This window comes from Doryrhamphus excisus, linkage group LG14 (assembly GCF_037039965.1).
Source record: "Doryrhamphus excisus strain RoL-2023G ecotype Guam linkage group LG14, RoL_Dexc_Guam_v1.1, whole genome shotgun sequence".
In the NCBI taxonomy this organism is placed as follows: domain Eukaryota; kingdom Metazoa; phylum Chordata; class Actinopteri; order Syngnathiformes; family Syngnathidae; genus Doryrhamphus; species Doryrhamphus excisus.
The window spans coordinates 4,132,470-4,147,187 of NC_136370.1; the positions used below are offsets into that span (position 1 = coordinate 4,132,470).

A 14,718-nucleotide genomic window follows, 5' to 3' on the forward strand; every position below is an offset into this window, starting at 1 on the left:
TTTACCGTAGCGGGCTTTATCCTAAAACACAAATGTAAGAACAAACAGATTTAGAATGTGTAGAAGCTGTAAAACGACAAAACTACAACTCCATCAGCGCCTTGATATCGTTGATGCGCAACGTCTTCCTGTCGGTGCCGATGGAGCCGAACGCCGCCTGGACTAGGTCCTGCTTCTGCTTCTGGATCTTCACCATGTTCTCCTCTACAGAGTCCTTCACAATAAACTGCTCGCATACACACACACAAGTGTGACACTAGAAAATATACATAATATATGGAAAATATGCTCTTTCATACCTTGGTGACAAAGACCTTTCTCTTCTGACCCAGACGGTAGCAGCGGTCGATACACTGCTCCTCGGTGGCTGGGTTCCACGCCTGGAATAACAGATACCGTATGTAAAATAAAGCACCTATGTGGACGTTGCTGCACTCTACTGGAAAAACAATGGCTATTGCAGTTTAATAATAGACAATAATGGACAAATCACCCCCCAAAAATCATCCCTTTTTTTGCATCTTTGCGGAAACAAACTCCAAACAAAGCCTGTCAAATAAGAAAAAGTCAACAAATTATTGTACATTTTTTAAAAATCACATGCATAATGATATAATTTATATTTAATTTGATAAATATCAAAAATGGCAAATGCACGGCCAAGCACAAGCCAGCGCTTTCAAAATTGAAAAGTTCTGAATGTAAATTTTCAGGAATCGGATCACCGTCTGGATCCAGGAATTTTAAAACGTATTCTTTAACATGGTGAGATAGGAGCATTCTGTTCATATAACTCCACAAATTGAAGTGAAATTCAAATTGAAGCTAAAGTTTAATAAATGATGTGACTGGCATTCATCTCCATCAATGAAAGGATGGGATAGAAGGTCAGGTCAGAACTCACCGGGTCCATGAGGAAGACGTGGGATGCAGCTGTCAAGTTAAGCCCCACCCCTCCGGCTTTGAGCGACAGGAGCATGATGGTGGGGCTGCTGGCAGTGGTGCTCTGGAACTCCTGTATCATCTGGGTGCGCTTCTTTTGGCTCATGGTGCCGTCCAGGCGCACAAAGCAAAAGCCGTGCTCTCTGGTGGGGACGAGACGGGGGTCAGCGTGGATTAAGGGTGTGGAAAATAATTGATATTAATCGGTACATTGATGTGCATGCACGCAACGCGAGTGCATCGGCTCATTCACCGGGCATGGATGCAATTGACAGGTGAAATCTAGATTCATTGCGATGCGGGTATCGGTAAAATCCGATGCATGTGCTGTTTTATTAATGTTCATCTTCACCCCATATGCTGTTGCCCAGGCGCAATGAATAATCATTATTTGGCCTTTTGTATTGAATATGGACGGCAGCCGTAAGGCACATACAACTACTCGTAAAACAGCATGGACGTTCCTAGCAGGCAGCAGCGAGAAAGTTTCTATATTTAACCCCCACGCAACGTTTAAATATGTTTGGAAACACTACGGATTCGCAAAGAACGACAGAAAGCTTGACAAAACGTCTGTCATTTGCAAAGAATGTCACGATAAAAAGCCGTACAACGGCAGCACAACAAACTGATCCCCCTTAAAAAGGGGACACCACAACACGGACAAGTCTACCGCTGCCTCCCCGTCTATTTCCTCGTTGGACACCGGGGAAGAACCAAGCAAATCAGGTCAGTGGATCTTCCACTGCTTTCCAAATTGTCCAGGAACTATTTGTCCATCCCCGCAACAAGTCCCCCAGCCCCCTTCCCCCCGAATTCCAGTTTTTTCCCTTTGCTTATTTACATTATGTCAAATTGCACCATATCGCAATAAATTGTACCATATCATATCAGATTGCATTGATTTGAAAAAAAATGATTATCGCATCGTATCATCAGAAAATTCCATGTATCCTTAATGGTATCGCTGGCAGTGCATGGAGATGTGTATCGAATCGTCCTCAGTGCTGAGATTCACACCTCTAGCGTGGATGTCAAGTCAAGTCATTTTTGTTACGTGGTTGGCGTTCGTGCGTGTTACCTGAGGGGTGTCTCCAGGATGGTGAGGAAGCGAGTGAACTGCGAGACGACCAGACACTTGATGCTGCTGTCTTCCCGCTGCAGCCTGTGTAGGTTTCCCATCAGCGCTTGTATCTGCGCAGACAAAAGGCTGACATGTGAAACCACGTTGTGATTGTCGAGACACGTGTCGTGGACCGTGACGGTGACCTTTGAGCTGGTTCTCCACTTCCCAGGACTACCACTGCTCTCCTCCCCCGCCTCCTGCGGAAACTCCACCAGCTCGCTGATCTTGATGTCGCTTCGACAGAGAGGACAGCGAGCGCTCTCCTGCGTGTGGCACATGACAAGTTAGCTGGGAGAGTCCGAGTGGCGAATGCAGCCAGGCTCACCTGCTCCGTGCCGATGACCTGGGCGATGCAGGGCCGGCAGTAGACGTGGGCACAGTGCGTGATGACGGGCAGGCGGACAGAGTCCAGACACACGGAGCACTCCTCATCCGAGCCGCTCGCCAACACCATGCGTAGCTTCTCGATCAGGCGCTCTCGCAACTCGGCGGGCGTGGATGCGATGCCTAACGATGTTGATGAGAAACAATGGCGGTTACCACAAACGCTCTAATTGGCACCTCTAGTGGTTTACAAAAGCAAATCTTAACAAAAAGCTGTGGCTGTAGGCAACCTACCTGATTTTAAACCTTTTTGAGAAATGACTCAACTTTCATTTACAGACGGTAAAATATGAACAGGAATAAAACAAACATAATGGCTGAAAATGACAGGTGTGTATTTGGTTAGCTACAAGCCACAGCAGCTACAATCCCCCAACCAAACATACTCATTAAGCAACACTGTTGTCTCCACACGGCATCTCAATCATGTACACTCCTGATCAAAATTGTTGGAACTTTAAGATCAAACACTGCAAAATGAAAATTCATTTTGTACTGTAATTATAGGAACACATTAATTACAGTCTACAAGGCAGGAGCATATCAAAAAGCATCCACTAAGCTCTGTATCATTCAATTGTGTCCCTAACTGCGTTGCAACAAGCTCAACTCAATGAATTATTGAGGCTACTAGGTGTCTAGTCTTTCCCCACTTTCCACGAAAAAGGCAGCCAATCACCCAACAGTTTCTTTCAATGACTTGATGCATTCGAATATGTGAGGACTGTGTGTGTTTTTTGACGATGTACCTGAATCTGCGGAGGTGTTTGCCAGAAGGTCGGGGTGGCAGCAGTGTTGTCGGAGCCTCATCAGGATGGCCAGAACGTCAGCATAATTCCTCAACACAGTGCCCTCGGTGACGTATCTGGTCAAAAAGAAGGCAAAAGAATAAAAAAAGGGCATTCAATATTCCACAGAGGACGAGTGTTTGTTTGCTCACCTGCTAATGGTGTGTCGCCCCTCATTGCGTGCCAGCTCATACTCCTCCCGCTCGGCAGAGCTCAGCTCCACCTGCTCCACACACACGCTTTTCTCTGGTAGCGTCACCAGGGGGCGCCCGTTTACCTCGCTGTTCTTGGTGCGCCTCAAAGTGATGCACTTCACCAGGGTCTGAAGGTTCCTGAAGCGCAGTATAGTGTGTTATTACATTTCAATCAAACATTTACCAACACAGGGAGCGGTTCTTTTGAAACTATATGTAAATCGAGGCTGAATGGCTGACAGGTAGCTCACAGATGTGTGTGGATATGCAAATAAAGATGCCTTACTGGAGACCAGCCCTGTCCCCGTGGGTCACGGGCCTTTGGATTACGCGGTTCCACCACTCCCTCACATCGAACGGCTTGAGTCGCAGGAATGCCAGCAGCATCCACAGATCCTTCACACTATTCTGGATAGGCGTGCCTGGACCAACGTGGAAAACCAAAGCAATAAGTTAATGGCAATTGCAGAGAGTCATGAGAACTACAAAGGCACTCAAGAGGAGCGCAGACCTCCGCCAAGGTGGAAAAATCCAGAATGTGGCTGCCTGTCTAGCAAGTCAAAGAATACTCGGCAAAGTACAGCTGAAAAAAAGTCATTTTGAAGAACCTTTATTACATCTTACACACAGTATATACATATTAGCAACAGTTTGTGTGACAATGGAATGGCTCTAGCACCAAAGTAACTTGGCGGAGGTAATTGTGAATATGCTAGTCTGTTGTTTGGGAGTGTGTGTGACTGCAGGTGTACCGGAAAGAATCCAGCGGCGCTCAGCTCTGAGGTCGAGCACGGCCTTGCTCATCTGCGTGCTGGGGTTCCTCACCACGTGGCCTTCGTCGAGCACCACTCGCAACCACTTGATCTCATGCAGGGGACTCTTGTTCTTGCTCTGAAGCGGAAACAACATACTCACATACACGAATACTCTCAGTGCCGTTTATTCATATTCACATCATGACAAGAAGCAAAATTCGCAATGGCAGAAACCTCACCCCAAAGTCGGCGGCGAGGACGTTGTAGGTGGTGAGCACCACATCCTGAGAGGAGAGGAACTTGGTGCTCCTGTTGCGGTCTTGGCCGTGGTACATGTACACTTTCAGCTTTACGTCAGCTCGCACATGCTCCTCAAACTGGTCCTAAGAACACACATGCTTTAAATGTGAAATTGCCTTTACCGGACTTTTACAGTGAAAACCGAAGGATGCACTTCAACACACACGTTGACGCTCCACCTTACCAGCCAGTTGCTGAGCACTGACAGCGGACACACAATCAGAGTCGCAGTTGCTGATAAAGACTCTCCGGAGCCGTCTGTGATGTAGTACTCAGTGACTGTTCAACACAAACACCATCAGAAATATTCAAAAGATATGAATGTAGTAGGTTATTAAACATGGAGAAGCCCTCCTGTCATAGAGGGGATCTTTGAGTAATGTTTTTTGGAGTAGGATTTTTTTTTTTTTTTAACAGAAGACTGCTTCTGTCATGGAGAGAATCCTTGGTCCTTAAAAACAGCAGAGCCTTCTTGTCATGTAGAGACACTTTTAACTTGTTTTTTTTTGTTTGCTTCTTTTAGTAGGTTCTTACATCAGAACACACCTGTCATATTTTCATATCTATCATATCTTCAGATCTTTATTTTTAGTGGTAGGTTCTTGAGAAAAGAAGGGCGCTGATTACTGCTGTTTCTGTGGTAAGTTGTTAATACAGCAGAGTACTTCCGGTCAGGTGGAGAATCTTTAGGCATTTTGGAGAAAGTTACAGGTTATAGTGATTTAATAGTTTCTTAAACACACACAAGCAATTCCATCATATGAGGATCTGTGAGCAATGTTTTTATAATAAGTCTTGAGAAAAAGCAGAGCACTCATGTCAGATGTAGGATCTTTAAACACAGAAGAGCGCTCCTGTCATATAGTGGATCTTGGTAGTGTTTTTGCAGTACGTTCTTAAACATGGAAATGTGCTCCTGTCATTATCTTTGCACTGCAGTCATATAGAGAACCTTTACATTATGAATGTATTATTCTGATTATGGCTACATTAGCTATTTATTTTCCAGATATATTCAATCATAGGAAAAATACAGTGAAACAGTGAAGGGCTTTTAAGGTTTTGATGTGACTATTTATTTGAATAGCCCCACAGAAGTGGCTGATTGAGTCCATATTTTTTGCATATTGAAATATACGTAATGCACAGCAATGTAATGTGTAGAGAAGTAGCAACTCACCTTGACTTGTACTGGCCTTTTTTTTCTTCTTGTTCTTATAAGAGTGTGCAGGTGATGAGGGGCCCCCAAACAACGCTGAGGCAAAGTCTACATCCTCCAGCAACAGCGGGGACTCTGTACCGTCAGAGATGACGACATTGGTTAAAAAAATCAATACAAGTAGATATATAATCAAACACAGAATACTATTACCTTTACCAAATTTTCTCTTGCTAGTTTTGGTGCTTCTCTTGCCTGCAAGACACGAGAAGGTGATGACAACCACACAGGGCAGCCAGGATAAAGAAACCTAATGCTCTTACTTCTCTCGGACACCTTTGCTGTATCCACTACATTGAACATGGGGGAGTACAGCTGCTCCATCTGGGTCCTGGCACACATAGAATGAAGTCATGTTTAGATCACATCATCCTTTAAAGTAAGGATGAAAAGAGGGCCAACATTGGACTTGGTTTTCAAGGATCAGTTACCAGTTAAGGCTTTAACCAATCACAGAAAAACACAATACACTGCATTTCCCCCAGAGGAGGTGGTATTTACTCGACTGCAGAGAGTGCGTTTGTGATCTGTGATTGGCTGGGGACCAGTCTAGGGGGTACCCCACCTGTAGCCCGAAGACAGCTGGGATAGGCGCCAGCACACCCTTGTTAGGACAAGCGGTAGAAAATTGAATGAATGAATGAATGAGTGTAAAGGTGACTATAGGGTTGTTACTTTGTGTCTAGATGGCTCTAATAGTGTTAAACATTCAGATGGCCATAAACAGGTTTTCTATGCTCTTCATTACAAAAACATTCTATTTATAAAGAAGGAATTCTACCTGTGTTTGGAACCAGTTAACCAATTACATTTTGAAACTCATAAAGGGGCAGCTTTACAGATGCCATGTCTGCACATACGGCTTTACAATCTGTGGTTTCTAAAGGGATCCAATACAAACAAATGTTCAAGGTGTTGATTTTGCATAGCCATGAGTAGTGTCCGTCATACGTACGGATCAGAGCGTAGATAATGAGTTGTGCCACTGGGCCCGGCTCCGTCAGCTGCAAGGGGACATAAGAACACACATGAACTCCTGTTGTCTTCCATGTAAGTCTGATGAGCGGGTGTGAGTACCTTTTCCAGGCAAAGACCGCTCCCCCTGCACATTGAAAGCACATAACATGTAATATAACTGAAATGGACCTTTCATTGGTATGTGCATTGTTTCCGGTATACTTACACGCTTGTACACAGGAAGTGGCTTTCCTTCATGGAAATTGGTGAGAATGAGGGCGATGGTTGTCAACGTTTTCCCCTGGAAATAAACACCAAAAGGTCATTCACATGTTACTGGTATAAAGCGGTCATTGGAAGGCGCCGCTCACCAGTCCCATGTCATCCGCCAGTATGCCCCCGAGGACCCTCTCTGGGATTTCCTTGGCGGAGAAACACGTCAGGGTGTTGTAGTACAGCTCGCCTCGCTTCTCCCAGAAGGGCGGGAGGGTGCACTTGTTCTCTCGAGCGCACATCCAGGACAGCGCCTGCCTCTGGTGGGGCATGAGTGGCGTGGCCACAGACTGCAGATAAAATGGGAAAGCTTCCAGATCAATTGAGATTCCACGGGATATGTTCTATTTCAATGGAGAAAGCAGGGAGGTTGAATTTTCACATCTTGTAATCTTTGAGTATGACTGTTGGAGTCATTTCCGAAGTGTGCGTGTGTGTCTGACTTCATGCTCCTGCCGCATATCCGTCCTTGCTTCGCTGTATGATCCAGAAGAGCCCTCTAGCTTAACTTGACATGATTGTGAGTGTTTTGGTATCTGCTCTGGTTTTACTAGGCTGTGGCGCTGAACCAAACCTTGCATAGCAACAAGTGCCCTTGCAGATGATGTTACATGACCAATAAAGTTATTGAATGACATGTCTTTTGTATATGTGGTTCATTACATTGCAGTACAGAGCAGTCGCGGCTGCTGGTCATTTTTCTACAGCCTAAATCATAAATGTGTTCTTTTATTTACAGGTAAGGGCCAGAAAATTAGAATATTTTCATAAACTTGATTTATTTCAGTCATTGTGTTCAAAAGGTATAACTTTTACATTATATTTAATCATTGCACACAGACTGATGCATTTCAAATGTTTATTTCTTTAATTTTGATGATTATAGGTGGCAACAAATGAAAATCTGAAATTCCGTGGGTCAGAAAATTAGAATATTACCTAAGGCCAATACAAAAAAAGGATTTTTAGAAATGTTGGCCAACTGAAAAGTATGAACGTGAAAAATATGAGAATGTACAGTACTCAATACTTGGTTGGAGCTCCTTTTGCCTCAATGACTGCATTAATGCGGCGTGGCATGGAGTCGATCAGTTTCTGGCACTGCTCAGGTGTTATGAGAGCCCAGGTTGCTTTGATAGTGGCCTTCAGCTCTTCTGCATTTTTGGGTCTGGCATTCTGCATCTTCCTCTTAACAATACCCCACAGATTTTCGATGGGGCTAAGGTCAGGCGAGTTGGCTGGCCAATTGAGAACAGAAATATCATGGTCCTTAAACCAGGCACTGGTAGATTTGGCGCTGTGTGCAGGCGCCAAGTCCTGTTGGAACGTAAAATCCCCATCTCCATAAAGCAGGTCAGCAGCAGGAAGCATGAAGTGCTCTAAAACTTGCTGGTAGACGGCTGCGTTGACCTTGGACCGACACCAGCAGATGACATGGCACCCCAAACCATCACTGACGAGGTCCCAGAGTCTGGAGGAAGAGAGGAGAGGCACAGGATCCACGTTGCTTGAAGTCTAGTGTGAAGTTTCCACCATCAGTCATGGTTTGGGGTGCCATGTCATCTGCTGGTGTCGGTCCACTCTGTTTCCTGAGATCCAAGGTCAACGCAGCCGTCTACCAGCAAGTTTTAGAGCACTTCATGCTTCCTGCTGCTGACCTGCTTTATGGAGATGGGGATTTTACGTTCCAACAGGACTTGGCGCCTGCACACAGCGCCAAATCTACCAGTGCCTGGTTTAAGGACCATGATATTTCTGTTCTCAATTGGCCAGCCAACTCGCCTGACCTTAGCCCCATCGAAAATCTGTGGGGTATTGTTAAGAGGAAGATGCAGAATGCCAGACCCAAAAATGCAGAAGAGCTGAAGGCCACTATCAAAGCAACCTGGGCTCTCATAACACCTGAGCAGTGCCAGAAACTGATCGACTCCATGCCACGCCGCATTAATGCAGTCATTGAGGCAAAAGGAGCTCCAACCAAGTATTGAGTACTGTACATTCTCATATTTTTCACGTTCATACTTTTCAGTTGGCCAACATTTCTAAAAATCCTTTTTTTGTATTGGCCTTAGGTAATATTCTAATTTTCTGACCCACGGAATTTCAGATTTTCATTTGTTGCCACCTATAATCATCAAAATTAAAGAAATAAACATTTGAAATGCATCAGTCTGTGTGCAATGATTAAATATAATGTAAAAGTTATACCTTTTGAACACAATGACTGAAATAAATCAAGTTTATGAAAATATTCTAATTTTCTGGCCCTTACCTGTATATGCACATTATAGTATCTATAATCTATAATGATTTGCATCTTGCTAGCAGCCGGAGCTGCTACACGAGGCAACTGACGGAGCTTGTTGGGGAAAGAAACTGCAGCATGACAGAAGACAGTTGCCAAACACAACACTAGTTGTTTTTAACAAAGACAAAGTAGCTAGGGATCGGTAAAATCTCCAGATAAGATGCATATCCAGGACAGGCCACTAACCCATAAACCCTGGAGATGCTGAGCTTGGGATAGACGGGACAATGCCCAGCATATATCCATCCAGTGATCGTCCAGTTTCGCACAGTGTACCAACCCACCCTACACTACTATTTCAAAGTCAATCAAGATTGTGTTAAAGCACCGTGAATTTTTTTAGGGCAAGCTGAGCTTCCCTTGCAGTCTTAAAGCAACCAACGCTGGTACAGAGATACTGGGATACTTGTATGTATGGTATGCACCGTACTTCACCAATTTTGTCTCCAATAAAAACACCATGACATATGTACATATGTACACATATGTACTACAAATTTCCCCACTGAGGGACGAATAAAGGCATATCTTAATCTTACATACTTCAGCTGCTTCTTTTTCACCATCTTTACTTTCAAGCAGGCCTTCGAAGAGGTTGTCAAAGGCGTTCTTCAGCTGTGACACAAGACAGACCAGAGTTGAGCACTTGTGACAAAAAACAACACACTGCAAGTCCATCTAGCGCAGGGGTGTCCAAAGTGGCCAAGTGTGAATTTGTGGCCTGTGGTACATTCGAAAAGGTTCATTTCAATTTGCCAAAATCTGCAGTAATTTTTCATGAAAAAAGTCAAAATTTTAAGAGACAAGAGTTGTAATCTTAATATTATGAGGACAATATTTCAAGTCACATTAGTAGCATAAAGGCAAAATATCAAAGAAAAGAGGCATTTTTATGTCATAATATTATGAGAAACTAGACAATGTGGAAAGTTATATCATTATTAGTCAAAAGTGTCAACAAGTCAAAAGGGGACATGAGCAGGAAAAAACGTTTAATTGTTTTGAGAATAAAGTCAAAATATTATGAGAAAAAAAGAACACATTCTATGAGAATAAACTCATAATATGAGAAAAAATAATGTTTTAAACAGTGATGAAATATTACAGAAAAAGCATATTTTTAAAAAGTCATAAGAAACAAACAAAACAAAGTTGTAATTTTCAGAAAATTAGGTTGGGAAAAGGTTATAATATTAATATCGCAAAAAAATCATTTTAAAACAGGACTTCAGAAAGAAGTTTAAATATTTGGAACATGAAAAAGAGCAAAAACCAAAGCTCATACAGCCCTACATCACAAAGCTAAAATGTAGCTTTTTTTCTTGAGCCATATACAACATGTCAGCATATCTACATTGTGTTCAAAGCGGCTCTTGCATGCGTTCATTTTTCAGTATGTGGCCTTCGATGGAACAAAGTTCGGACACCCCGTTGTAGCGTCAATAAATCTGTAGTGAAACTTGTAGTAAAGTGGTTTACCTCCTCTGGCGTGAGTGGGACAGTCACGCCTCTTTTATTCGATGCCATCCCAGCACCCAAGCTGTACGGCTTGTGACTTGCACCTGAGTTAAAACGCAGAGACAATTGTCATGAATGGACTGCACAGCCACCAGCCACAGCATTGGGTACACCTGCACAATGTGCATAGGACAAACATTTTAATGACGATCTCACAGTAATGCCTGTTTATGAGCACCAAACACCTCCCCCACTTGTATGCTTTTTGAGGAAGCGGTCAAACGGACGCTTTTTGAAGTTGACATCATGTTTATACAATCACTTCGTGAAAAATAGCTTTGTTATAAAAAAAAGGCATCGCTACACATCTTAAAGCAAAGCACTGCCATTATCAGAGCCCGCTAGACATGAAATAGCACCCCTATAGTCACCTCTACATTGACATTACCCAATACAATAGATATAAAAGGGCTTACTTGAATCCCTTTATCTGACTACACTTGACCTGACTACACAGACCCTTTCAGATGCTGAGCTTAGAAAACATATCCACTGTTGCAGGTGTACCTAATGCACACAAAGTGGCCAGTATTTGTGTGCAGTAGTGTTTCTGAGTAGTTTTTGCTTTAACTCCACCTGTACTGAGTTTATAGCCGTGGCGTGCCAAACACTGAGTCACCCCACTTTTGTTCTCATCTTTCCCCCAGAAGGACAAAATGACCGGCATGGAGAATCTATTTTTTGACCCAGAGTGCACCACCCTGAAAGAACAAAAAGGGTTAGAATGCATGGAATACAACTTGTACCAAATACCGTATCTCACCCCTCTACTTTCGCCAGCTTGTTGTCCATGATGTGGGCCATGGCGGCCGCCAGCTCCCGCTTGATGTGTCCGACTTGACTGCCGTAAATGTTGGCGACTATGACGGCGTTGCGGTCGTACAGATTATGGGGCTCGCGCACCAATCCGACCATTTCGCCTTGGTTGACCTATCAACAAAACATTGTGTTAGCACACGGTTAAGCAGCCGATGTTTTGTGTAAGAATGTTTATCCAATCACCCGAAAATGCGGTATCTAATGCCTTCACAAATTATTATGGGCACCCGTTTTACTCAGTTTTGGCTCGTTTAAGACAATAACCTGAATATAATATATAGCCTAGTACCAAGATGGGTCTTTTATTACGTTAGGCCAAATTGTCTATTAGGATGAATGGCTGTTGTCTTGAAATACAGAATAGCTCTGTATTAAGTTGACAAGGGACACACTTTGTCCCATAATAGAAAGAATCAAACCGTCTGTAGTCTGCAAAATTTTAGTTTATTGATGACAGCTTGTCACAGGCTAAACGTGTATGATTGCACACCTATCAATCTCACTGCTGTTCCCCTTTTCTGACTCACTTTAACAGAAGCTACTAGCTAGCGTTGTTTGCCAAGCTTCTGGTCTGGTCTAATATGTCTTTTTAGCAGTGATATTTGTTAGTTTGCTAAATTGGAGCTTGTTTTTGTCCTACGGGAATGCTACAAGTGGCTATTAGGTTTAGGGAGGTAAATGCATGTCTAACAACAAGGCTCTCTTGTTATCATAATAATGTTATCCTCGGCAACCCTATCTGTGATTGATGAAAGTTGTCTGGGATCAGGAGGACAAGTAATACAGAAGTGTGTCGTCCTATAATCAGGTCAGTACAGTCTTTGTAGCTGTTTAGCACAGATTTGTGTTGCAAAAAGCAATTGTGAGCATTTTGGAATAGTGACAGCATGTTTAGGTGAGTAGGAATTGAGTGCATTGGATCCAAGATGGTGGTTCTTTGGGATGCTCACCACCCCGCCGTAATATTTCAGGCCGACAACAGTGCCCTGTATTTGGCCGAAGAACACATTGCCATCGGCGTCCGGCTCCTCGGATGCTGCGGCTCTGATGGCCTGGAAGAGGGAGCTGTTCTGGTCGAAGCGGTCGGTGAAGAGATCCACCTCGCTGTACCGGTCCCAACTGAACCAGCTCCTCCGGAAGGCCATGACGCCTGCACGAATGTTTGCAAAGTAAATTGACAAATGTAGGTGCAAGGGGACAAACCGAGTGCAGGTTATGGCTTGGAGAAACGGTTAAGTCCAAGCTAGCTAGCAGCTATGTTGAGTGTGGCAGAGACGAGACAGTCGCAGCGTTAGCTTAGGTGGGGGGTTGGTAAGCGGCCCTACGCGCACGTCTCACAGGGCGTCTAACTACCTGGCGATAAAGTGCGCGGCATGTTTGTAATGAACACTTTCCTCCTTTTGTATTCCCCCTGGCTTACAGTCGACTTTTCAAAGCAGCATCGACGTGGGTGATGATGGAGGGTCTTTATTTCCGCGTTTGCGTGTGTACGTCACTGTCCAACATTCACTTCCGCCCATAACCTTCGCAATACACATTTTGGTATGGGCATTTGGAAACAATTGCGAGGTCCAAATGAATTCGGCAAGTAACATTTTGATTTTAAGTGTAATATATCAGCGATTACGTTTAGTAACCGCGTTAGGTGGAATGTTTTGGAGCATATTGTGTTCATAGTGTATGGCTTAGTACACTTACTTTGAAAATCTCGTTCGGCCTGTGGCTAATAGTTATGGGCCATTCAGATGCCGCTTGAACGCCACTTTGTGTGTGTGTGTGTTTACGCGCGGATTCTGCTTCTACGGAAGCCTCTAAGCTCTGATTGTACGACGTTCCGCTTCCTCTTGCAATAATTCCTCCCACCCGGGCCGAGCAAAGTATTGCCAAGCAGCAGGGAGAGGTCCGGGGAGAAAAACCGGAAGCAAAAAGCGTGTTGAAAAAGACAGCGTGCTGTGTGTGTCGTTTAAATACCCTTTGGCCGTCAATCTCGTCTGGACTTTCTTTTCCGTGTCTGGGGGACAAAAGGGGCGGAGTTTGCTTGGAGAGCACCCAGTTTGTTTTTACGGCTGACACCTGAGCGGGTGAGTTGCCTTAGTTATTCTCTTCCTTACAAGATGCTTATTTTGGTGTGTGTCGTCCGCTGCATCGCTTTTGGTGATATGACTGCATCAGAAAGATGATTTTTAGACATGATTTTAGCCCAGTTTAAAGGCATTTTCAACCCCAGTCATTCCTCTAATGGCAACGGTATAGCTTATTGCCAATATGCTTTTACAAAGTCGCATTGAACAACATCACGTATTTATAATTCAACATGCCCGAAAAGGTGTAGGAAGAAGCAGGGATTATTTATCCTACCCTTTTCTCCGTGTCTCAGCTGATCAGTTCGCTTCCTGTGGTTAAACATGGTCCCATGTGACCGTTTTGTAACGGAAATAAGAGAAGAAATAGCAGTATTGAAATTTTCCAACTATTTAAACATATATGAATACATCATGCTGTTTTCGTGGCTGTTTCCAGCCTATTCAACGTAACAAAAAAGGACACTTAAGTAAATGTATTTATTTTTCCTAAATGAAGCATATTCAAGCATTAAAAGACCTAAAATACAAATATAAGCAATGAAGATTGTGACTGTAATATTCTACCTCGGTCACTAGGTGTCAGTCATTGGCAGACAGGCAACAGGCCTGTCGGAACGAATTGAATTGGTTTAAACACGCGTTTTTTAAATTATTAATAGGGCTTAGTAAACCACCAAACACCGATTATATCTTAATTCATTCATTTTCTACCGCTTATCCTCACAAGGGTTGCGGGGGTGCTGGAGCCTATCCCAGCTGTCTTTGGGCGAGAGGCGGGGTCCACCCTGGACTGGTGGCCAGCCAATCACAGGGCACATATAGACAAACAACCATTCACACTCACATTCATACTTGTGGAGAATTTGGAGTCAACAATTAACCTAGCATGTTTTTGGAATGTGGGAGGGTGTTTTATAGTGCTTTATTTGTATTTATTATATTTATTTCGTATTGTTTTTGTGTGCAGCTAGAGATGTAGTTTGCTTGTTGCGAGAGATGGCTCCATTTTTTATGCTCCAGAGCATCTGTTTGCATTGAGTCACACAACACC

The 14,718-nt window shown here is 43.7% G+C and overlaps 2 protein-coding genes across 7 annotated transcripts in view; one reads left to right on the forward strand and one right to left on the reverse strand.

Annotated features, from left to right (window-relative positions):
• On the reverse strand, positions 1-13,726 carry hltf (helicase-like transcription factor). Of its 6 annotated transcripts, none has more exons than XM_078796326.1 (25): positions 13,555-13,726; positions 12,534-12,733; positions 11,528-11,694; positions 11,341-11,465; positions 10,726-10,808; positions 9,790-9,861; positions 7,037-7,228; positions 6,892-6,966; positions 6,786-6,810; positions 6,664-6,712; positions 5,972-6,039; positions 5,862-5,903; positions 5,670-5,783; positions 4,674-4,768; positions 4,429-4,572; positions 4,187-4,325; positions 3,721-3,856; positions 3,393-3,572; positions 3,202-3,317; positions 2,394-2,575; positions 2,212-2,331; positions 2,024-2,136; positions 905-1,085; positions 300-380; positions 1-226 (listed from the first exon to the last, which is right to left on the reverse strand). In XM_078796326.1, the coding sequence occupies exons 2-25, from the start codon at positions 12,726-12,728 to the stop codon at positions 83-85; spliced, it is 2,838 nt and encodes a 945-aa protein (XP_078652452.1). In that variant the 5' UTR covers positions 12,729-12,733; positions 13,555-13,726; the 3' UTR covers positions 1-82. The 6 variants fall into 6 exon arrangements, with proteins under 6 accessions (XP_078652452.1, XP_078652453.1, XP_078652450.1 ...); XM_078796327.1 differs by lacking the exon at positions 13,555-13,726 and adding an exon at positions 13,282-13,301; XM_078796324.1 differs by lacking the exon at positions 13,555-13,726 and adding an exon at positions 12,977-13,094 and having other exon boundaries at positions 12,534-12,732.
• LOC131140462 (serine/threonine-protein kinase PAK 2-like) overlaps positions 13,362-14,718 on the forward strand; it is a 22,466-nt gene continuing 21,109 nt past the window's right edge. The window contains exon 1 of the mRNA XM_058090918.2: positions 13,362-13,664. The gene's annotated coding sequence lies outside the window, so the exon portion shown is untranslated. The remainder of the gene's footprint in view (positions 13,665-14,718) is intronic.